This window comes from Dryobates pubescens, chromosome 33 (assembly GCF_014839835.1).
Source record: "Dryobates pubescens isolate bDryPub1 chromosome 33, bDryPub1.pri, whole genome shotgun sequence".
Classification (NCBI taxonomy): Eukaryota; Metazoa; Chordata; class Aves; order Piciformes; family Picidae; genus Dryobates; species Dryobates pubescens.
The window spans coordinates 919,380-942,630 of record NC_071644.1 but is presented as its reverse complement, the minus strand read 5'-3'; the positions used below and the strand labels follow the sequence as shown (position 1 = coordinate 942,630).

The 23,251-nt window shown below is 58.5% G+C and overlaps 1 protein-coding gene across 1 annotated transcript; it reads left to right on the top strand.

The window, feature by feature from the left end:
• The first annotated feature begins 3,370 nt into the window (after positions 1 to 3,370).
• On the top strand, positions 3,371 to 23,251 carry SLC2A1 (solute carrier family 2 member 1). Its single transcript, XM_054175781.1, has 10 exons — positions 3,371 to 3,480; positions 11,413 to 11,505; positions 17,251 to 17,411; positions 17,595 to 17,835; positions 18,578 to 18,740; positions 18,818 to 19,005; positions 19,526 to 19,630; positions 19,733 to 19,834; positions 20,350 to 20,553; positions 22,943 to 23,251. Exons 1-10 carry the CDS (start codon positions 3,463 to 3,465, stop codon positions 23,138 to 23,140), a joined length of 1,473 nt encoding a protein of 490 aa, XP_054031756.1. The 5' UTR covers positions 3,371 to 3,462; the 3' UTR covers positions 23,141 to 23,251.

The following is a 23,251-nucleotide window of genomic DNA, read 5'->3' as shown; positions in this document are numbered from 1 at the left end:
TTTTTTTGCTTTTAGCATTTATCCTTTTTAGCCATTTTTTTTGCTTTTCAGCCTTTTTTTTACCTTTTAGCCTTTTTAAAATCTTTTTTTTCCTTTTTTTAGCCTTTTTTAATCCTTTAAAAAAATAGCTTTTTTTCTTTTTAGCCTTTTTTATCCTTTTTAGCCTTTTTTTCCTTTTAAGACTTTTTTCCTTTTGAGCTTTTTTTTCTTTTAGCATTTTTTATCCTTTTTTAGCTATTTTTTTACTTTTTAGCTTTTTCCCTTTTTTTGCCCTTTTTAGCCTTTTTTTCCTTTTTAGCCTTTTTTCCTTTTTAGCCTTTTTTCCTTTTGAGCATTTTTTTTCTTTTAGCATTTTTTATCCTTTTTAGCTTTTTTTTTTCCTTTTTAGCCTTTTTTTTTCCCTGTTCAGCCTTTTTTCCCCGTTTTGCCCTTTTCATTTTTCACCCCTTTTTTCCAGCCAATTTTTTGCAGCTCTTGGCTGCTTTTTCTTTTTCTTCTGCAAGTTTTTGTCTACCTTTTTATGTCTTTTTCCCCCTTTTCCTTTTCCCAAATGATTTTCCCAAATCTTTTCCCATTATTTTCTCTTTTTTTCCCTTCCTTGTCACTTTTTCAACTCCATTTTCTCCATTTTTTTTGGCCTTTTCTGCCTTTTTTGACTTATTTTTTGCAATTTTTTGGGCCTGATTTTATTTTTTTCCCCATTGTTTTTACTTCTTTCTATTACTTTTTTTTTCCCCATTACTTTTTTCCCCATTATTTTTGCATTTTTCCATTTTTTCTTTTTCCCCATTTTTTCTTCATTTTTCATTCCCCCCCCCCCTTTGCTCTGCTTTATTCCCCCCCCCTTAATGTGTTTTTCTTCCCCATTTTTAGGCAAACCCCCAACGTTCAGAACTGATTTTTTTTCACAGGATTTTGATGATTTCAACAATTTCCAACACCACAACTTTTTGCCCTTTTTTTTTTGTGTGGCCTTTTTTTCCATTCTGCTTTGGTTTTGCTTTCTGCAATTTTTTTCTCTTTTCCACCTTTTTTTCCCCCCCTTATCCTTGCAATATTTTTGTCCTTTTTTTTTTCCACAGTGTTTTTGCTTTTTGATTTTTTTTGAGCCATTTTTATTCCTTTTTACATTTCCCCCTTTTTAAAAGCTTCCCCCCTCATTTTTTTTCCCTTTTCTCCATTTTTTGGGGGTATTTTTCCTTTATTTTTTTGTTTTCCATTTTTTCCCTTTTCCTAGGATTTTTTCTCTTTTCCGTTTTTTCCCTTTTTTAACGTTCCCCTTTTTTTCCCTTTTTAACTTTTTTTTTTTTTTAGCGCAGGTTTTTGTTGTTGTTGATTTTTCCCCTCCTTTTTTATCGTTTTAAGGTAAAACCTCCAACCCCCAAACCTGATTTTTCTCGGGTTTAACAATTTTAACTATTCCTAACACTTCTCCCCCTCTCCCTCCTCCCCCCCCAGTATTTTCGGGGTTTAAGCGAAGCTTTGGGGCCGGAGGGTGGACAAAGAGCCACGGGCGCGACCCCAGACGGTCCCCGCAGCGTACCCCACGGCGTCCCCGCGGGTCCCCCCGCTGGCGGCGGTGGTCGCGGGCTGGGCGGAGCTGGCGGACGTGCGCAGCGGCACATCCAGCCCCGGGGCCTCCCCTGCACCCCGGGAGAGGGGCAGCGACGCCTCGGGGGGCTCCGGCCCTGCGCCCCGTGCGGGTTATTCTGGGGCTGGGGTCCTGCAGCTGGTTGGGGGGCTGGGGAGCGGCGGGGAGGGCTTGCGTCAAGTGCAGGATGTGCTCCATGGCTGTGGCATTGCACCACGGCATGGGGGTCTGCACCACCTCGGGGGGTTGCAGCAGTGCAGGATTTGCACCACGTACGAGGTTTGACACCAGCCCTGGGGGGGGCTGCACCAGCTGCAGGTTTTGCACCAGGCGCAGGTTTTGCACCAGGCCTGGTGTCCTGCACCGGCCCTGGGGCTTTGCATGGCCGCTGAGGTGTTGCAGGGAGCGCAGGGCACTGCCGCAGGTGTGCAGTGCTGCATCGGCTGCAGGGCTTGCACGGGGGAAATGCCTGGGACCACCACATGCACACACACACACACATGCACACACACATGCACACACACATAGAGCATGTGCAGGTGGCGCTGGACACACCTGCAGCTCAGCACACAAATGCAAAGCTGCAGTCACTGCATACATGCAGGTGCAGGCACACGTGTGCAGGTGCACACAGGTGTGTGCACACATGGCTCACGAGGGCCTGCAGTGAAGTGCTTGCACAGGCTCACACACGTGCATGCAAACACATGCACCGGCACTTGTGCATGCAAAGGTGCACACAGAGATTTGCACACTCATGCACACAGAGGCACAGGCACGCACACAGAGGTGCGGTCGTGCACACACTGCACACACACTCGTGCTCACAGATGCATACATGCACAGCACACAGATGCACAAGCATGCACACTTCAATCTGCACACTCATGAATGCACCTGCCCCTTGCACACTCACATGTGGGCATACTCTCACCCACACTTCCACCTGCATGCTCATGCATATACCTCTGCTTCACATACACACTCACGTGTACACTCCCCTTGCACACTCATACATGCACACAGTCCCATGTGCACATATTTGCACTCACATGTGCACAACTGGCTGTACACTCCCACATGCACACTCACATGTGCATACTTTTTCACACACATCCCCTTGCACATACACTCACATGCTCACACCCCCCCATTGCACACTCACAAGACCTTTCTGGCATGTTACCATGCATACATTTGCTCACCTGTGCACACGCACTGATGTGCACTCACAAACGCACTGACACTACCTTTTTGCACACTCACATGCGCACACACCATTGCCCACCCATGAGCACATTCACACTGACAGATGCACACCCTTGCACACTCAGGTGTGCACTCACACGCACACAGGCACACATGTGCACACTCTCGCGCACCCATACGTTCACACCCTTACACACGTGCACACACGCGTCTGCACACTCTGTTGCACACTCACACGTGCGCACCCTTGGTGCACACACGCGCACACTCACTCACGCGCCCCCCGCAGCGACACGCGCCCCCCTCCCGCTCCCCCTTCCCCCCCCCCACTTTTGCACACTCGCCCCACGCTCGCGCCCAGCCCCCCCGCCGCCCACGTGCAGCCCCGCACGCTCTCACCGCCTCCCCCCTCCACCTCCCCCCCGCCTTCTCCCTCCGGCTCCCGCCCTCGCCCCGCCTCTCCGCTGGCCCCGCCCCCTCCCCCGCGCCGCCCAATGGGCGCCGCCGCGCGCCCCCAGCTCAGCCCCGCGCTCTTAAGCCGCCTCAATGCCCCCGCCGCGGTCGCGCGCTACCGCTTCGCTCCGCTGCGCGCCACTCCGCCGCCCCCCCCCGGCCCGCCGCCAGCACCGGCCCCGCCGCCCCGCCGCCGTCCCGGGGCCGCCATGGAGACCGGCAGCAAGGTGAGCTTCGCCGCCGCCACAGTCGCGTCCGGGAGAAGCCCGCGCCGGCCCCTTCCCGCTTCTCCCCGCTTTCCCCCCCATCCTCCGGCGCGTTACACAACGGGCGATCCGGCGCAGGAAGAAGGGGGGGAACGAGCACCGGGGAGGTGTTTGGGCTCGCCGAGCCGCCGGGGGCAGCCCGCACCGCGCCGCGGACGCGCCGGGCAGCCCAGCCGGCGGAGCTGCCGCGCGGAGTGCGCGATCCTGGGGGAGCAAAAGGTCTCAAAACAGAGGCGAGAGGACCCCGAGCAGCGCAGCCCGCGGCTCCGACCTGCCTGCAGGAGAGTTTGGGGGTGGAAAAAATCCCTTGCTGAGGCGCGGAAATCCTAGAATCGGAGTAGTTTCGGTTGGGAAAGACTTTTAAGATAATCGAAGAAGCCAAAAAGGGCACTCTTGGGCCCAGTTTGGAGCGAGAGGAAGAGGCAGCCAGGCCCCCAAAGCCACAGAGTACTGAGCTGGCGTTTGAGGGGTGCAGGGCTCGGGTGACATTGTTGGGGAGGGGGAGACCCCTGAGACACCCACCCCTACCCCCTACCCCCGGCCATGCTGGGTCACCCCACGGCTTGACCACTTTGCAGCAGTTTGATCCAATTCCCCTCTATTTCTCCCCGAAAATGGAGTTGTTAAATGCCACAAACTCGTTCGGCCGGGCGGCAGCAGCCGGGTCCTCCCCGCACCAAAACACTCCACCCCTCGCCTTCCCCCACCTCCCCAAAATGAAGTGTTTTAGGCTGCCGGGGTGGTGATGGTTTAAGGGAAGGCGATGTCAGGCCCTAAATGAGAAAAGTGAATTAATTGCGGTGGGGTCATTAACGCTAGAGCCCCGGCTGCGCTCTCCGGCCTCACCTCGGGGTGCTGCCCACCCCCTCCAAGCATCCGCTCGGCAGCGTTTTGGGTTCTGTTTAAGGTTGTTTTGGTTTTTCCAGGATTGGCAATAACAAAGCTCGCTCGGTGGCAGCGCCGGGCGACATCTAACTAAGACCCCAAAAACCAGACGAATTTTCATTGCCATTAAAGATGTCACCGCAAGGACTCGTCTGGTTTCTCCCCAAGCGAGCAACTCCTCGTTCCCTCCGCCCCCCATCCCCTTCAACCACACCAAGGTTTGGAGGATGAGCTGGAAGGATTTTGCTGCTGTTTTACCTTCCCCACAGCTGGCCCTGCCCCCGGTGCGGTGGTTTCGGGGCTGAGGTGTGGGGTTGGGAAGCAGGGAACGTGCCGGCCGGCAGCGCTGTGATGGGGGCCGGGAATGGCAGCAGCCGAAATTTGCTCTGCTTTAAACCCCCTATCCCCCCGAGAAATGCGATGCCAGCCCCCGGGGCCGTGCTCTCCCTGCTACCCAAATGCAGCCGGGGGATGCTCACCCTCACTCTCTTGCCGTCTTAGTCACTGCTCCATTAGGGTTGGAAACGATTAATTATTCGTTTTCCACCCCTCCCCACCCCCCGGGAAATGCGATGCCAGCCCCCGGGGCCCTGCTCTCCCCGCTGCCCCAAATGCGGCCGGGGGATGCTCACCCTCACTCTCTTGCCGTCTTAATCACCGCTCCATTAGGGTTAGAAACGATTAATTCTTTTTTCCCCCATCCCCCCGTAGGTAATTAATCGCGGGAGCAATTTGCTGTGCTCTCATGGGAGGCTGTGGAAACCCAGAGAGGGTTTTTTTGGGAGGCAGGGAAGAGAGGTGGCCGGGGGGGAGGGGGGGGGGTGGGGAGGGAATAAAGGTTTTTGTATTGAAGGTGGAGGGTGCTGGGGGCCGGCGGGGTGGGGGACGACGACACACGGCTAGTTCGGCCCTCCACCCTCAAATGGAATATTTAACATTAGGAAGCGGGCCGTGCTTGTCTGCCCACGGAGCTTGGGCTTCTCCGAGCTCTTTGCATGCGAAAACATCTCCCGGGCTCGTCGCAGACGCTCCTGCGGTTGCAAAACTCGGGAGGGAATCGTGTCGCCGTCCCCAGCTGACCTTTAAGAAAGGGAGGGAGGGAGAGGGGAGTAAAATCACACAATCAACTAACGCTGCTCCGACTGCCAGCTTTCTCCCATGCCAATGACCCTCCCCTCCGCCAACCCTGCGGGGGGTTTTAGTGCACCAGAGATGCTGTCCCCCCCCGCCATCTCTGGTGCACTATAACCCCCCGCGGGGTTGGTGGAAGCCGGCACCGTGGTTTGGGAGCAGCTTTTACCCGGCCCTCGGTGGGTACGTAAGTTTTTCCTGGGCTGGGAGCCAGCGTGCCAGCAGAGTTAGCCCGGGCTGGGGCCGGATCCGGTTATCTGCGCTCCGCCGAGGTGCAAACAAGCGCGGCCGGGGATGCTGCAAGGCTGCTCCCCCCCCTCCTTGCAATCCCCTTCCATCTCCCTGGATGGAATGGCTTCAGTCACCTCCTTCCTGGTCGTTAAAGCCTCGTGGGTAATTTTTTTTGCGGCGATATTCCCTCTTGGGACGCTCTGTTAATATTATTTTGGCTTTCCAAGGGATTATTCATTTCCTTGTTCCCTCAGCGGGCAGCATCCCCCAGCTCCCTCTGTTGCTGGAGAGGGGCTTTGGAGGGTGGGAACAAGTCGCAAAGCCAAGTGCAGCCTGCTCTGAGCTTGGGGGAGGAGGGCTGCTGTCACCCTGTGGGGTGATACCACCTCTGAGCTTCTGCTTTTGAGTGACAAAGGAAGCAGGAAGCGGCCCCAAAAAACCCCAAACCCCAACCAAAACACAAATGTATTAAAATTAGAAGTGCCACACTCACCTTTCTCTTAAGGTACAAGGAAGAAAGGGCAGCAGGGTTGGATGTGTCTGGGCTGTAAATGACTTTTATTGCACAAGGGTGAGATGTGGAACTCTGCTGGGTTTGGGTGTTGCGTTTTGTGTCTTTTTGTTCCCCCCCCCCCTAAACTCCAAATAAAGTTGCTGTTTTCTGCAAGCAGTTCCCCCCCTGCCAAGGCACCCCATGCCTGGCTTTGCAGGAGTTTCCCATCCGAGCCTGGCCCTTTAGAAGTTTATTATTAATTTTTCCTTCCCCCCCCCCGCCCCTCCTCACCCTAAGCCTCTCCTTTAATGGTGAGGTTCAAGCCGAAAGGCTCCTGCCCGGATCGGGCCGGGGCGGCGTGTTTGGAACTGGGAAGCCTGGAGCAAAGCAGGAGGAGCTGACTCACAGTGACCCTGCCTGGGGAGAGCCTCCAAAAAGCTCCAGCAGCCCCATCCTGGCACCTCTCTGAGAGGCTGGAGCTCAGGAAAGAAAAAACACAAAAGCGTTTTTGCTGCAGGTCCAGCGCTGAAGTTGGGGGTTGGTGTCAGGTGTCGTCGCCCCCCTCCCCTCCTCTCCTCCCTCCCCCTCCCCGGAAGTTAAAATTGCTGAAGTGCCTTTGATTCTGAATAATTCCTGGTGTGGTTGGGGCTGGTGTTGAAGAGGTGTCACCTTCCTGGAGCAAAGTTCAGCGCCGTGATGCATCCCCACGGCTGCCGCGGCACGGAGCCGCCGTGACTCACCTGCGCGCCGCGGCACCCCGTGGGCTGCCGTGCAGCCCTCGGCAGGCACAGCTGCTGCCCCGAGGGAGGAAGGGTGCCCGCCCCCCCGCCCAGACAGTGAAGGGTAGCCCTTAAAGAGTGAGAGATGCCCCCCCCCAAGACACTGAGAATGACTCCCCCAAAATGAGAACAGCTCCCAAAAAGTTAAGGGCATCCCTTGAGATGGGAGGGATGGTCCTGAAGGAGGGAGGGAGGGTCCTGAAGGAGGGAGAGATGGCGCTTAAAAAAGAGGAGGGTTGCCCCTAAAATCTGAGCATGAGTCCCCAAAAAGTAGAGGGCATCCCTCAAGAAGGGAGAGATGGCCCTTAAAAAACAAAGGGTAGCCTCTAAACGGTTAAGAGATGGCTCCCAAAAAGTAAAAAGTAGCTCTCAAGGAGGGAGAGATGGCCCTTAAAAAATCAAGGGTTGCCCCCCCAAAAGTGAGAATGGCTCCCAAAAAGTAAAGGGCATCCCTCAAGAAGGGAGGGATGGTCCTTAAAGTGGGGTAGCCCCTGAAAAGTGAGAGATGGCCCTCAAAAACTGAGAATGAGTCCCAAAAAGTAAAGGGCATCCCTCAAGAAGTGAGGCATGGTTCTCAAGAAGGGAGAGATGGCCCTCAAAAACTGAGAATGAGTCCTGAAAAGTAAAAGGTAGCCCTCAAGAAGGGAGAGGTGGCCCTTAAACAAAGAAGGGGAGCCCCTAAAAAGTAAGAGATGGTCCCTAAAAACTGAGAATGACTCATAAAAAGTAAAAGATAGTCCTCAAGAAGGGAGAGATGGCCCTTAAAAACTGAGAATGAGTCCCAAAAAGTAAAAGGGTAGCCCCTCAGGAAGGGAGAGAGGGCCCTTAAAGTAGGGGAGCCCCTGAAAAGTGAGAGGTGGCTCCCAAGAAAATAAGACTGGCTCCCAAAAAAGTAAGAGGTAGCCCTCAAGAAGTGAGGGATGGCCCTTAAGAAACAAAGGGTTGCCCCTAAAAATTGAGAGGTGGCTCCCAAAAAGTGAAAGAAAGCCCTCAAGAAGGGAGAGATGGTCCTCAAGAAGGGAGAGATGGCCCTCAAGAAGGGAGAGATGGCCCTTAAAAAATGAAGGGCTGCCCCTAAAAAGTGAGAGGTGGCTCAAAAAAAAAAAAAGAGAATGACTCATGAAAAGTAAAAGTCCTCAAGAAGGGAGAGATGGCCCTTAAAAAACAAAGGGCTGCCCCTAAGAAGTGAGAGATGGCTGCCCAAAAGTAAAAGCCCTTGAGAAGGGAGAGATGGTCCTCAAGAAGGGAGAGGTGGCCCTTAAAAAAATGAAGGGTAGCCCCTGAAAAGGGAGAGTTGGCCCTCAAAAACTGAGAGTGGCTCCCCAAGAGCAAAGGGTAGCCCTCAAGAAGTGAGGGATGGCCCTTAAAAAGTGAGAGGTAGCCCCTAAAAAGTGAGAGGTGGCTCCCAAAAAGCAAGAGGTAGCCCTTGAGAAGTGAGAGATGGTCCTCAAGAAAGGGAGAGGTGGCCCTTAAAAAGCAAAGGGTAGCCCCTGAAAAGTGAGAGGTGGCTCCCAAGAAGTGAGGAGTAGTTCCCAGAAAGGGGTGGATGGTCCCCCAAAAAGCGAGGGGGGGGCCTCTAAAAAGCAAGAGAGGGTTCCCCATAAAGCCAAAGGATAGCCTCACCCAAAAGAGATTACCCCCCCCAAAAAGAAGGCTTAGCCCCTAAAAAGCAAGAGGTGGCTCCCAAGCAGTGAGGAATAGTTCCTGGGAAGTGATCCGTGGCCACTAAAAAGTGACACATGGCCACCCAACAGCAAGAGGGGGCTCCCCCAAAAACCAAAGGGTAGCTCCCCCCCCAAAAGGTTACTCACAAAAGAGGAAGGGTAGCCCCTGAAAAGTGAGAGGTGCCCCCCCCCCCCAAAAAAAAAACCCCTGAGGCTGCCCCCCAGAGAGTGAAAGGCAGCCCTCAAGAAGCGAGAGATGGGCCCTGAAAAAATTAAAGGTAGCCCCTGACAAGTGAGGAATTGTCCCCCAAAAGTGAGAGATGGCCCCCAAAATGTGAGGGGCAGCCTCTAAGAAGCAAAAGAGAAGCCTCCCCCCCCCCCCAAAAGCAAAGGGTAGCTCCCCCAAAGGGAAAGCTTCCCCCCCCCCCCCCAGAAAGTGAAGCTTAGCTCCTTAACAAGCCAGAGATGGCCCCGAAACGGAGAGGTAGCCTTCACAAAGGGAGGAGCAGCTCTCCCCAAAAAGCAAAGCAATAAATCCCCCTCCAAGAGCCCTGAAACACCCCCAAAATTCCCCCAGAGCACCCAAAGACCAACCCCTCCCCCCCCCCCCAATTTTGTAACCCCTTCCTTGGAGGTTGCTTTGGGTTAGGGTTTGGGCATTCGCGGTGCCGCCTGCCGCCGGTGCGTGGAGCAGGGAGCGGAGGGCTGAGGCTGGAGGGGGATTTGGGAAGTTGCTCTTTTGGGGGGGACGGGGGGGGACGGGGGGGGGGGGGGGCTTTTTCCATGTTCTTCTGGGCCACCCCCAGCTTCCCAGCCCCTCTCTGCCCTCCCAGGTTGGGGCATTCACTTCCCGGGGTGGGTTGCTAGCGAAGCGCCCAACAGCCCCCGAGTGCCAAACCCTCCCTGATTAGTTGTGTTGGGGCCAAGCCTAATTAATGAGCTTCGTTAATGGGCCTGGCTTTATTCCCTGCTGCTTTTTCCCGGCAAACTCAGAGCGGGGGGGGGGTTAGGTGGTGGGGCCAGCGAGGTCAGGGAGCAGCCCTTGGCTCTATTTATATTATTTACTCAAAAGGGAAAAAAAAAAAAAAGAGAGGAGGAAATGTTTCTTAAGGCAGAAAAAATGAACAATTTGTTGGCGTCCTCCTGAGCTCAGTGGCCCCAAATCCCTTGGGAATATTCACCCACCGTGCCAGGGGAGCATCCTTGGTACCCAGGATAACCGAAGAGAGCCCGGTTCCCCCCTCCCCTTCCCCTTCCCCTCAAATTAAAGGGCTTATCCATTTCACGTGGATCATCCCAAAGCTGCTTAGCCGGGAATGTCGGATCCTGGTGCTCGGAGCTGAGCGGCTGGGAAAATCTCCTGCCCGGGATAATTGGGCTGTTAACGAAGGTGGCCCAGCCCTGGCCTGCCCTGACCCTGCTCCCCAACAAGGCTCCGATTGTGGCCGCGGCTGGAGCCGGGAGGAAGAAGAGGAGGCGGCGAAGGCTTTGCCAAGCAGCAGGGCTCTTGCTCGGCGACTGTTAATTAAGCCCCGGTGCGGCGGCTTCGTTAGCGCCGTTCGCCCCGGGGGGGGTCCCCGCGCCGCTGCCGGGACGATGCCCGCCCGGTGCCGTCCCCATCACCGGCGTGGCCCCGGCAGCGCCTCCGGCTGGCAGGCTGCCCGGCTGTCACATGGAGCCCTCCCGGGAGGTCCTGCGAGCACAGATAACCCTCCCGGCCCGGGCTGCAGGCACCAAGTTCCTGGAATCCCCAAACTGCAGGAGTTACACACTCTTTTTAAGGCCCGAACCTGTGTTTTTTGGGGATGATTTTGTCCCCCTTGCCCCACGTGGATGCTGCTCTGTTGTCCTGGGGGTTGGTGCTCAGCACCCTGCCAGCATCTCTCCTCTCTTCTCGCCATGAGCAGTTCCATGAGCTGGCCACTGCTGAGGCCAAACCTCCAATCCGGGGCTCAGTTCTGGGTCCCTCACACCAAGAAGGACATTGAGGGCTGGAGCAGGTCTAGAGAAGGGCAACAGAGCTGGGGAAGGGTCTGGAGAGCAGGGCTGGGGAGGAGCAGCTGAGGGACCTGGGGGTGTTTAGTGTGGAGAGAAGGAGGCTGAGGGAGACCTCATTGCTCTCTACAGCCCCCTGAGAGAAGGCTGAAGTGTGTGAGGTGGGGGTTGGGCTCTGCTCGCTAGTAACAAGTGACAGGACAAGAGGAAATGGCCTGAAATTGTCCTGGGAAAGGTTAGGCTGGACGTGAAGAGCAATTTCTTTGCTGCAAGAGTGGTCAGGGGTAGGAACAGGTTGCTCAGGAAGATGGTGGAGTCCCCATCCCCGGAGGTGTTCAGGAAACCTGTGGCCGTGGCACTTGGGGACAGGGTTTGGTGGCCATGGTGGGGTTGGGCTGCTGGTTGGACTCAGTGAAACCATTCCCTGTTTCTGTGACTCTCTCAGCTCCCAAGGGCAGTGGTGGATTGCCCTACCCTGGACAGCTTTAAGCCTCAGCTTGCCAGGGTGCTGGGCCAGCTCCTTGCAACCATCACCTGGCAGCCTTGGACCAGATGATCCTTGGGGGGGGTCCCCCTTCCAACCTGGCATTCTATGATTCTTGCACTTCCTGGGTAGCCCTTGGTGGGGGACTTCTGTGAGGTGTGTGTGGGGGTGTTGAGGGGGTGCAGAGCTGGGACCCCAAAGCTGACCCCCTTGTCCTGTGCCCCGCTGCAGATGACGGCTCGCCTGATGCTCGCCGTGGGAGGAGCGGTGCTGGGCTCCCTGCAGTTTGGCTACAACACCGGCGTCATCAACGCCCCCCAGAAGGTGAGCACCCCCTGCCCCAAACCAGCTTCCTGCCCCAAACCACCCCTTTGCCCCAAACCTGCCCCAAAACTGCCCCCAAACCACCCCTCCTGCCCCCAAACTACCCCCTTCCAAACCAGCCCCTTGCCTCAAACCATGAGGCGCTCCCATGAACCACTCCCTTGCCCCCAAACCACTCCCTGCCCCAAACCAACCCTGTGCCTCAAGACCAACCCCCTACCCCAAACCAGCCCCCAGCTCCTGAACCAGCCCCTTCCCCCCAAATCATCCCCCTGACCCCAAACCAGCCCCCTGCCCCCAAACCAGCCCCCTGCCCCAAAACCAGCCCCCTGCCCCCCTGCCCAGTTAAAATAGTACATCCCACTAGGCAGCTTACTGCCTGTAATGGGATTTGCCAGGCAGTTGTTTAGCTCCTGCCTTCCCGGGAGAATTAAGTTTCCTCCTGGCTTGGGCTCTTGAGTGCTGGGCAGAAGAATCCCAGGAACGCCTGCAGGATGCTCTGCGGCTGGGACCTCGGCTCTGAGCGAATTAATGAGGGGAAGCTCTGGCAGTTAATGAGGGTTTGAGTCCTCTGGAAGTGTAGGGGGGGGGGAATGACAGCTTGGATGGGAGCTTTGCATCCTAAGGGAGAAGTGGGGTGGAGAGCAGGAGGTGTTTGCTCCTTCCCCAGTGCAGTGTCAGGCCCCTCCGGTGGGTGGGTGAGAGCCTACAGCAACTTGCCCTGCCCCAGGCTTGATCTTCCCCTCTTGGTGCTGGGAGGCTTGGAAATGCCAGCTGGGAAATCCAGAGGAGGGCAATGAAACTGGGGAAGGGTCTGGAGAACAGGGCTGGGGAGGAGCAGCTGAGGGAGCTGGGGGGGTTGAGCCTGGAGAAGAGGAGGCTGAGGGAGACCTCCTTGCCCTCTGCAGCTCCCTGAGAGGAGGCTGGAGCCAGGGGGGGGTTGGGCTCTGCTCCCCAGTTTCAAGTGGGGCTGTGACATACCCAGGGCAAAACTCCACTGCCAGGGGAAGGCCTCAGAGGGACAACCTGGGGTCCAAACCTGTCCCTGAGCTTCACCCCAGCCTCTGCTGCACCCTCCCATGCAATTAACACGCTGGGAGTTTATTAATCCCATAATATTTGGCCTGCAAAATCTCGCCTTGAGCACTGAAAAAACTCCTTGTGGGTGAGAGCATCTCCTGCAGAAACTTTGCAGACCCCAGGAAAGAGCAGAAAGGACCCAGAGTGCCTTTGTTTGGGGTGCTGGTGCAGCTGTGTTTAGCCATGGTGCATGGCTGGGGCAGGACCTCAGGCAGCTGGAGCCTGCAGCTTCCCCCCAGCAGCCTCAGTGCTTGGGGCCATGGTGCCCAAAGTGTTGTCCTGCCTGAAACAGCCAACCCTGACCACCCTCTCCTGGGCTCATCCATGCTGGGCTGGTGGTGAAAGTTCTCCTCTGGAGCTGGGAGCGGTGTTGGAGAGCTGGGAAATGCCTGGAGAGTGCTGAGGAGCTGCTCTGGCACCCAGCCTTGATCTCCCCTGAGCTCCAGCCCAGCAGGGTGCTCTGCAATTCCCATCTCCCAGCTCTGGGCTCCTCAGCATGGGAGAGACTTGGACCTGTTGGAGCAGGGCCAGAGGAGGGACACAAACATGGTCTGAGGGCAGGAACCCTGTGCTGTGAGGCCAGGCTGGGAGAGTTGGGGTTGATGAGCATGGAGAAGGCTCCAGGGAAACCTTCTGGTGGCCTTGCAGTGCTTCAAGAGGCTGAGAAGAAAGCTGGGAACAGACCTTTGGGCAGAGCCTGTAGTGACAGAGCAAGGGGGATGGTTTGGAAATAGAAGAGGGAGATTCAGAATGGAGAGAAGGGAGAAATGTTTGACCCTGAGGGTGGTGAGAGCCTGGCCCAGGCTGCCCAGAGAGCTGGAGCTGCCCCATGGCTGGCACCAGTCCAGGTGAGGTTGTTTGGGGCTCTGAGCAGCCTGCCCCAGCTGCAGCTGTCCCTGCTGGGTGCAGGGCACTGGACTGGGTGAGCTCCAAAGGTCCTTTCCCACCCAGAGCAGTCTGTGACTGATCCCAGCAGAGCCCAGCCTGAGGACACTGCCTCAGCCCCTGTGGCTGAAGGGCTGCTTCCCCTCCTGCCCCCAGAGATGCTGCTCTGGGTGCCATGGGCACCCTTGGCACTCAGCTCCAGTTCCTGCAGACCCCCTGCAAGGCAAGACCCCCCCAGGGGTGCTGCTTCAGTTCCTCCCAGTGTTTTGGGGCTCCTCTGCTAGGGCCCTGGGCTGGGCTGTCTCAGGGGGAGTGCCAGAGCTGTGGGGCTGCTCTGGGGGCACAGAGCTGATGGGGGAAGGGTTTGGGGTGCTGGGGAGCAGGAGGGGAGGCAGGGTGAGTTGTTTGGGCCTGGGAGGGGATGCTCTGGGCATGGGGGTTCATCCCACCTTGATGGGTGGGGATGTGCTGGGGTTTGGGATGTGTTGGTGTGGAGATGCACTGTGTGCAGGACTGGGATGCATTGGGATTGGGAATGGGATGCATCAGTGAGCAGGGCTGGGATGGAGATGCAACGAGGTAAATTGGGGCACAGGGTTGGGACTGGGATGCACTGGGGTGCAGGAGGGGATGCATTGGGACTGGGATACACTGGGGCACAGGATGGGGATGCATTGGGATTGAGATGCATTGGGGTGCAGGATGGGGATAGGTTGGGGATAGGTAAACTGAGGTGCAGGGTTGGGATTGGGATGCAGGATGGGGATAGATTGGGGTGAGGATGCATCAGGATATGTCAGGACACAAGACTGGGATGCATTGGGATTGGGGTGCAGGATGGAGATGCATTGGGGTGGGCCTAGGCATGCATGGGGGGTGTGGGATTGGAGTCCATTGGCATTGGGCTGCATGGATGTGCATCAGGGTGCAGGTTTGGGCTGCACTGGGATTGGAGTGCAGGATGGAGATGCATTGAGGTGGCTTAGGGATGCATGTGGGGGATGCAAGAGGTGCAGGACTGGAACCCCTGTGGGCACAGGGCTGGGATGCATTGTCCCTGGTTTCAGGAGGTGCAGGGTTTGCTGGCCCCACAGGAAGGCTTCTCTTGGGGGCTGAGTGCAGCTTTGTGGTCCTGCCTGCTCCTCAGAGAGTGACTGGGTGCTTGTGGGGTGCTTGTGGGGTGCTTGTGGGGTGTTGGCAGCTGAGATGTGGGGAGGGGACAGCCTAAAACTGGGCAGGGGCAGGCAGGAAATGCTCAGCTGCAATGAAATGGGGGTGAAGGAGAGGGGAAGCCTCCCAGCTTTGGGAGAAGAGCATTCTCTTTTTGCCTGTTTCTCCCTTCCTGCTCTCCCAGGCACCAGGCTGCAGCAGGGGAGGGGGCTGGGGGGAGGGGCTGGGGGGTTGTTATTTTTGGATCAGCCAGAGCACAGCAGCCTGGCATCGCTCAGCCAGCGCTGGGGCAGCTGTTGTCACTTGGCTTCCTTTTTTTCCCTGCTTCAAGGCTTTGGGGAAAGCAGGGAGGAATTTGGAGCTCCATGAGGTTTGGTGGAGTGTGTGCAGGGAGCTGCTTCCCCGCCCTGACAGCCTGAGCTGGGCCTGGGCTCTCCAAAGCATAACAACAACAAGAACAGCAAATGTGTATGTCAGGGAGAGGAGAATCACAGAACCTGCCCTGCTGAGGCCTCACCTGGAGCACTGGGGCCAGCTCTGGGCTCCCCAGTTCAAGAAGGGCAGGGAACTGCTGGAGAGGGCACAGCAAAGGGCTATGAGATGCTGAGGGGCCTGGAACAGCTCTTGAGAAGAAAGGCTGAGGGACCTGGGGCGTTTTAGCCTAGAGAAGAGCAGCCTGAGGGGGATCTCATCCATGCTGATCAATACCTCAAGGGTGGGTGGCAGGAGGATGGGGCCAGGCCCAGGCCAGGACAAGGGCTGACAGGCACAGGAGGTGCTCCATCTGACCATGAGGAGGAACTTTATGTGAAGGGTGATGGAGCTCTGGAGCAGGCTGCCCAGAGGGGTGGTGGAGTCTCCATCCCTGGAGTGATTCAGACCCTGTCTGGACACCATCCTGTGCAGCCTGCTCTCGGTGACCCTGCCCTGGCAGGGGACTTGGACTTGATGGTCTCCAGAGGTCCTTTCCAACCTGTCCCAATCTGTGATTCTGTTGGAAGCCCCAAAGCATCCAAACCTCCAGGTGAAGCAGGGGGCAAACAGAATCTCTTCAGTCCTGATGAAACCATCAGGGGCTTTGTGGAAGAAGCAACATAAAAAGCTGTCCCCTCCCACCCCTTCCAAAATCAGCCCTGATGTGGCCCTGGGCAGCCTGCTCCAGCTGGAGGTGTCCCTGCTGACTGCAGGGGAGGCTTGGACACGATGACCTTTGAGGGTCCCTTCCAATCTGTGAATCCCTGAGGTTTCTAGCAGGGCACAGGGGACAATTCTCACCCTGCCTGTGCCAGGGGCTCCTGTTTGTGCTCATAGCCATGGGGAGAGCAGACAGCAAAGCGTGGTTGTGCCAGTGCCTGGCAGGGGGCTGGGTGTGTGTGGAACCCTCCAGAGCAGCCAGGGCTTGGGGCCACTTGAGCTTCCCCTGAGTGCAGGAAGCCTCCACTGGTTCAGCCAGGCTTGGTTGAGTGGTTATGGAGCCTGCTGCATTTTTGGTTTGGGTGTGGGTCACTCCTAAGTGACTTGACTTGAAGCTTTCAGCAGGGGCTGGCTCTAAAAATAACCAAACTGGATCAAAAGAGATCTTCTGTGAAGGGCCAGGGCCTGCCTTGGATGGTCCCACTGCAGAGCTCCAGCAGAAGGGTTGCACTGTGGCCACAGCACAGGAAAGCCCTTGAAATGGCTTGAAGCTGGAGGAGGGGAGATTGAGAGTGGAGATGAGGGAGAGCTTGTTGAGAGTGAGGGTGGGGAGACACTGGCACAGGTTGCCCAGGGAGGTCTGTGGCTGCCCCCTGCCTGGAGGTGTTCAAGGCCATTTTGGATGAGGCCCTGAGCAGCCTGTGCTGGTGGGAGGTGTCCCTGCCCGTGGCAGGGGGCTGGGGTGAGATGCTCTGTTCTAGGGTTCTGTTAATTGAAGCTCTAGGGAGTGCCCAGGGAGCTGCCAGCTGCCCTGCTGGCCCTGCTCACAGACCGGGTTGGGCTGGAAGGGACCTTCAAGATACCCAGTTCCAACCTTGACCGCCTCCAGGCAGCGGGCAGCCACAGCCTCCCTGGGCAACCTGTTCCAGTGCCTCCCCACCCTCGCTGGAGATCTCAGCCCAGGCTTTAGGACTCAAGAGGAGCCGCAGAGCCCAGCCACCCTCGCTCTGAAGAATGTCTTCCTTATCTCCAGTCTCAATCTTCCCTCTTCCAGCTCAGATCCATTCCCCCTCCTCCTGTCACTGCAAGCCCTGGTCCAAAGGCTGTGTTGCCTTCCTCACCTTCCTCCAGCAGCTCTGCCCTCGCCCCCTGCCCTGCGTTGCCTCTCCCTCTCCACCTGCCGTGCCCCGGGGTGCAGCCTGACCTCCCCGCAGCCACCCAGCCCGGCCAGGGAGGTGTTTTGGCAGCGCCGAGCTCCCTGGGCAGGGCGAGGGCAGAACTCGTCCGGCTGCATTTCCCTGGCGCATCCCAGCAGGTTTCCTCCCCGGGCTGGAGCCGCGCCAGCGGCCGGGCGGCTCCCGGGCCGTGACGCATCCCCATGTGAGCGGCGCGGGCGGGCGGGCGACACCGGCGCTGCCGCGGAGGGAACCGGGCTGGAGTTCACCTACGGCCTTGCTCCTCCTCCCTCTCCTGCAGGTGATTGAGGACTTCTACAACCGCACGTGGCTGTACCGCTACGAGGAGCCCATCAGCCCTGCCACCCTCACCACGCTCTGGTCCCTCTCTGTCGCCATCTTCTCCGTGGGGGGCATGATTGGCTCCTTCTCCGTCGGGCTCTTTGTCAACCGCTTTGGACGGTGAGCAGCACGCTGCTGGCCCTCGGCGCGGGCTCCTGCAGCCTCGCCCCCCCCTGGCATCCCGCAGGGGGTGACCTGGGGCACCTCTCTCCTGCCACACTCGCCTGGGCCGAGGTTTGGGTTCTGCCCTTGGGTCTCGCTGACGCCCACGGTCCTCCTCCCCCTCCTGCCTTCCCCCTGCAGGCGCAACTCCATGCTGATGTCCAACATCCTTGCCTTCGTGGCTGCTGTCCTGATGGGCTTCTCCAAGATGGCTTTCTCCTTCGAGATGCTCATCCTCGGCCGCTTCATCATCGGCCTCTACTCCGGCCTCACCACCGGCTTCGTGCCCATGTATGTGGGCGAGGTGTCGCCCACCGCCCTGCGGGGTGCCCTGGGGACCTTCCACCAGCTGGGCATTGTCCTGGGCATCCTGATTGCACAGGTCAGTGCTGGAGAGCCAGCGGTGGGGGTGTGCCCCCCGGCTTTGGTGGGGATGGTCACCAGGGGGTGGGGTTTAGTGCAGGAGCACACAGGGCTGGGTCTGCACAGCACTTCAGGTGCGGCTGGGGCTGGAGGGGGACACAGAGCTCAGCAGGAGCAGGGATGCTGTGGGGTCTTCAGGGTCGGGGTGGGCAGCACCATGACACAGTGCCTGTTGGTCGCCTGGTAGTTGTTCAACAACCTGGGGGTGTTCAGCCTGGAGAAGAGGAGACTTAGAGGGGACCTTATTACTCTCTACAACTACTTAAAAGGAAGTTGTAGTCAGGTGGGGGTCAGGTTCTTCTCCCAGGCAACTTGTGCCAGGACAAGAGGGCATGGCCTGAAGCTGCACCAGGGGAGGTTTAGGTTGGATATTAGGAAGCAATTCCTCACAGAAAGGCTGGTTGGGCACTGGGGTGGACTGCCCAGGGAGGTGGTGGAGTGGCCATCCCTGGAGGTCCTAAAGGAAAGCTTGGATGTGGCACTTGGTGGCAGGGTGCAGCTGATGTGGTGGTGTTAGGTCACCGGCTGCACTGGAAGATCTCAGAGGTGTTTTCCAGCCTCAATAACTGTGTGGCTCTGGGAGGCAGCACAGCTCTCTGTGAGCCTCTGATGGGCGCCCAAGCCTGCAGCGCAGCCAGGAGCAGCAGGGCTGGGTGCGGCTGGAGCTGGGCGAGGGTGACCCAAACCCCTCTGGTCCTCAGGTGTTCGGTTTGGACTTGATCATGGGCAACGACTCGCTCTGGCCGCTGCTGCTGGGCTTCATCTTCGTGCCTGCCCTGCTGCAGTGCATCATCCTGCCCTTCGCCCCCGAGAGCCCTCGCTTCCTGCTCATCAACCGCAACGAGGAGAACAAAGCCAAGAGCGGTGAGCGCCCCCCGCCCCCCGCCCCTGCCCCGCAGCAGGGCCCTCGGCTGCGGCTCACTCCCACCTCTGCCCCTTAGTCCTCAAGAAGCTGCGGGGCACGACGGATGTCAGCAGCGACCTGCAGGAGATGAAGGAGGAGAGCCGGCAGATGATGAGGGAGAAGAAGGTGACCATCATGGAGCTGTTCCGCTCGCCCATGTACCGCCAGCCCATCCTCATCGCCATCGTCCTGCAGCTCTCCCAGCAGCTCTCGGGCATCAACGCCGTGAGTGCCAGCGGGCGCCGGGGTGCCTCTCCTCTGCTGTGAGGACAGGCTGAGGGAGTTGGGGTTGTGCAGGCTGGAGAGGAGAAGACTCCCACCAGGAGACCTTCTGGTGGCCTTCCAGTGTCTGCAGGGGGCTCCAGGAAAGCTGGGGAGGGACTTTTGAGAGTGTCAGGGAGGGATAGGACTGGGGGGGATGGAGCCAAGCGAGAAGTGGGGAGATTCATATTGGATGCCAGGAAGAAGTCCTTCCCCATGAGGGTGGTGAGAGCCTGGCACAGGCTGCCCAGGGAGGTGGTGGAAGCCTCCTGCCTGGAGGTGTTTGCAGCCAGGCTGGAGGTGGCTGTGAGCAACCTGCTGTGGTGTGAGGTGTCCCTGCCCATGGCAGGGGGTTGGAGCTGGCTGAGCCTTGAGCTCCCTTCCAACCCTGACAATTCTGTGATTCTATGCCACAGCTCAGCTTGGGCTGTGCTGGCTCTAAGGCCTGACTCCTTTCCTGATGGCACATCCCTGCCTTTTGTAGGTCTTCTACTACTCCACCAGCATCTTCGAGAAGTCTGGTGTGGAGCAGCCTGTCTACGCCACCATCGGCTCCGGCGTGGTGAACACAGCTTTCACGGTTGTATCGGTGAGTTTTGGCCCACCAGGGAAGGTGGAGAGGAGGAGGAGGAGGAGGAGGCTTCCCTCCCAGCTGGGGATGTGCTGACGGATGCCTGTCTCCCTTCACCAGCTGTTTGTGGTGGAACGAGCTGGGCGCAGGACCCTGCACCTCATCGGGCTGGCAGGCATGGCCGGCTGCGCCGTGCTCATGACCATCGCCCTGACGCTGCTGGTGAGTGCTGCCTGCTGGTGGGCAGGGGTGGGCTGGGAGGAGGTCCTGCGTGCTGACCCTCACTGTGGTGGCTTGGGGGAGGAGGAGACCTTAGCAAGAAGTTCTTTGGAAACTTCCCTTTGGAAGTTGCCTTTAGGAAGTTCCCTTTGGGAACCCTCTGGGATGCGCTGCCCAGGGAGGGGGTGGGGTCGGCGTCCCTGGAGGTGTTAAAGCAAAGCCTGGATGAGGCACTGGGTTATCAGTTCGGGTTGGGTGATCAGTTGGACCTCATGATCTTGGAGGTCTCTTCCAACCTGGTTGATTCTGTGGTTCTGTGGCTGGAGAGGAGGGAGGACTTCCCCTCCTGGAGGTGATGGCTGAATGGTCACTGCTGCCCCAGCAGGTCCCAGAAATCCATTTTCCAGGCTGGAGCAACCTCCTGGCCTCTGCCAGCACCATGCCTGAGTCTCGGCGCCTGGGGGGGCAGATGCTTTGTCCTCCTTTGCTGAGCTGATCTTCTCTCTCCCCTGGCCTAGGACCAAATGCCCTGGATGTCCTACCTCAGCATTGTGGCCATCTTCGGCTTCGTGGCCTTCTTCGAGATCGGCCCAGGCCCCATCCCCTGGTTCATCGTGGCGGAGCTCTTCAGCCAGGGCCCGCGCCCTGCCGCCTTCGCCGTCGCCGGGCTGTCCAACTGGACCTCCAACTTCATCGTGGGCATGGGCTTCCAGTACATCGCGGTAATCAGCCCTGCCGGCAGCGGGCTGGGCACCCCTGCTGCCTGGGCACCCCTGCTGCCTGGGCACCCTGCTGCATGGGCACCCCTGCTGCGTGGGCACCCCTGCTGCCTGGGCACCCCAGCGGGCTGGGCACCCTGCTGCCTGGGCACCCCTGCTGCCTGGGCACCCCTGCTGCATGGGCACCCTGCTGCGTGGGCCCCCCTGCTGCGTGGGCACCCCTGCTGCGTGGGCACCCCTGCTGCCTGGGCACCCTGCTGCATGAGCACCCCTGCTGCCGGGGCACCCCTGCTGCCTGGTCACCCCTGCTACCTGGGCACCCTGCTGCATGGGCACCCCTGCTGCCTGGGCACCCTGCTGCATGGACACCCCTGCTGCGTGGGCACCCCTGCTGCCTGGGCACCCCTGCTGCCTGGGCACCCCTGCTGCATGGGCACCCCTGCTGCCGGGGCCCCCCTGCTGCCTGGGCCCCCCTGCTGTGTGGGCACCCCAGCGGGCTGGGCACCCCTCCTGCCTGGGCACCCTCCTGCCTGGGCACCCTCCTGCCTGGGCACCCCTGCTGCCTGGACACCCCTGCTGCCGGGGCACCCTGCTGCATGGGCACCCTGCTGCCTGGGCACCCTCCTGCCGGGGCACCCCTGCTGCATGGACACCCCTGCTGCCGGGGCACCCTGCTGCCTGGGCACCCCTGCTGCATGGACACCCCTGCTGCCTGGGCACCCTGCTGCCGGGGCCCCCCTGCTGCCGGGGCCCCCCTGCTGCCGGGGCCCCCCTGCTGCGTGGGCACCCCTGCTGCCTGGGCCCCCTGCTGCCTGGGCACCCCTGCTGCATGGGCACCCCTGCTGCATGAGCACCCCTGCTGCCTGGCCACCCCTGCTGCCTGGGTTCTGCTCTCTCTTGGGCCCTAAAACCTGGACTGAGATTTCCAGTGAGGGTGGGGAGACACTGGGACAGGTTGCCCAGGGAGGCCCTGGATGCCTCCTCCCTGGAGGTGTTCCAGGCCTTGAGCAGCCTGGGCTGGTGGGAGGTGTCCCTGCCCATGGCAGGGAGTTAGAGCTGGAGGAGCTTTGAGGTCCTTTCCAACCCAAACCATGTTAGGACTCTGTGAATCTGTGAGGTGCTTTGGCTGGGTGAAGGTGCTGAGGGATGGGGCTAGGATCTGGGTGATCTTTGTGGTCCTTATGTGTCCTTTCCAGCCTGAGATGTTCTGGTGCTGGTTGGTCTCTTCTCCCAGGCACCCAGCACCAGAACAAGAGGACACAGTCTCAAGCTGTGCCAGGGGAGGTGCAGGCTGGATGTTAGGAAGAAATTCTTCCCAGCAAGAGAGATTGACCATGGGGATGTGCTGCCCAGGGAGGTGGTGGAGTCCCCATCCCTGGAGGGGTTTAGGAAGAGCCTGGATGAGGCCCTTGGTGCCATGGTTTAGTTGATCAGATGGTGCTGGGGGAGAGGTTGGACTGGATGATCTCAAAGGTCTTTTCCAACCTGGTTAATTCTATTCTATTCTATTCTATTCTATTCTATTCTATTCTATGGAGGGGGAAGCAGGACCTAGCTGCTGGGCCAAGGTGCCAGGACAGGCACTGGTAGATGAAGGGTGGCTGCCAGGAGGATGGAGTCTCCCTCTTTCCAAGGAGTCCCATGGGTGATGGGGATGAGTCACTGCCGGGGACATTCCCATTGGACTCCAGAGGAAAATGTTTCCCCATGAGAGCAGTTGGACATTGGAATCATCTCCCAGGGGAAGTGGTGGATTGCCCTACACTGGGCAGTATGAAGACTCAGCTTGGCAGGGTTCTGGGCCTGCTCAGCCCAACTAGACTGTGACCCAGAGCAGTTGAAGCAGATGGTCCTTGGGGTCCCTTCCAAGCTGGGGCTCTGTGTGGCTCTCGGGATGGTTCATCAGCCAGGCTCCATCATAGAGTCATAGAATGGTCCAGGCTGGAAGGGACCTCCACAGCTCATCCAGTCCAACCCCCCTGCAGTCAGCAGGGACATCCTGCACCAGATCAGGCTGCCCAGAGCCCTGTCCAGCCTCACCCTGAGTATCTGCAGGGGTAGGCCCCAACCACTTCCCTGGGCAACCTGCTGCAGTGTTCCAGCAGCCTCGTGGTAAAGAGCTTGTTCTTGATAGCCAATCTCAATCTGCCCTTCTGTAGCCTGAAGCCATTGCCCCTGGTCCTGTCCCTGCAGCCCTCTGCAGACAGTTTCTCCCCATACCCTCCTGTAGGCTTCCTTCAGGTCCTGGCAGGCTGCTGTTAGGTCTCCCTGGAGCCTCCCCCTCTGCAGGCTGCACACCCCCAGCGCCCTCAGCCTGTCCTCGGGGCAGATGCTCCCACAGCTGCCAGCCGCGGTCTCCCTCCCTCCGCTCACCCTTCCTTCTCTTCCCCAGCAACTCTGCGGCTCCTACGTCTTCATCATCTTCACGGTGCTGCTCGTCCTCTTCTTCATCTTCACCTACTTCAAGGTGCCCGAGACCAAGGGCCGGACCTTCGACGAGATCGCCTCGGGCTTCCGGCAGGGGGGCGCCGGCCAGAGCGACAAAACCCCGGACGAGTTCCACAGCCTGGGCGCCGACTCCCAGGTGTGACCTGCCCGGCCGGGACCTGCTGCCGGCCCTGCCCGCGGCCGCTCGCCCTCCGCCTCCGCCTCCTCCTCCTCCTCCTCCTCCTCTTCCTCCCGAGCCCTCGGCTTCTCCTCT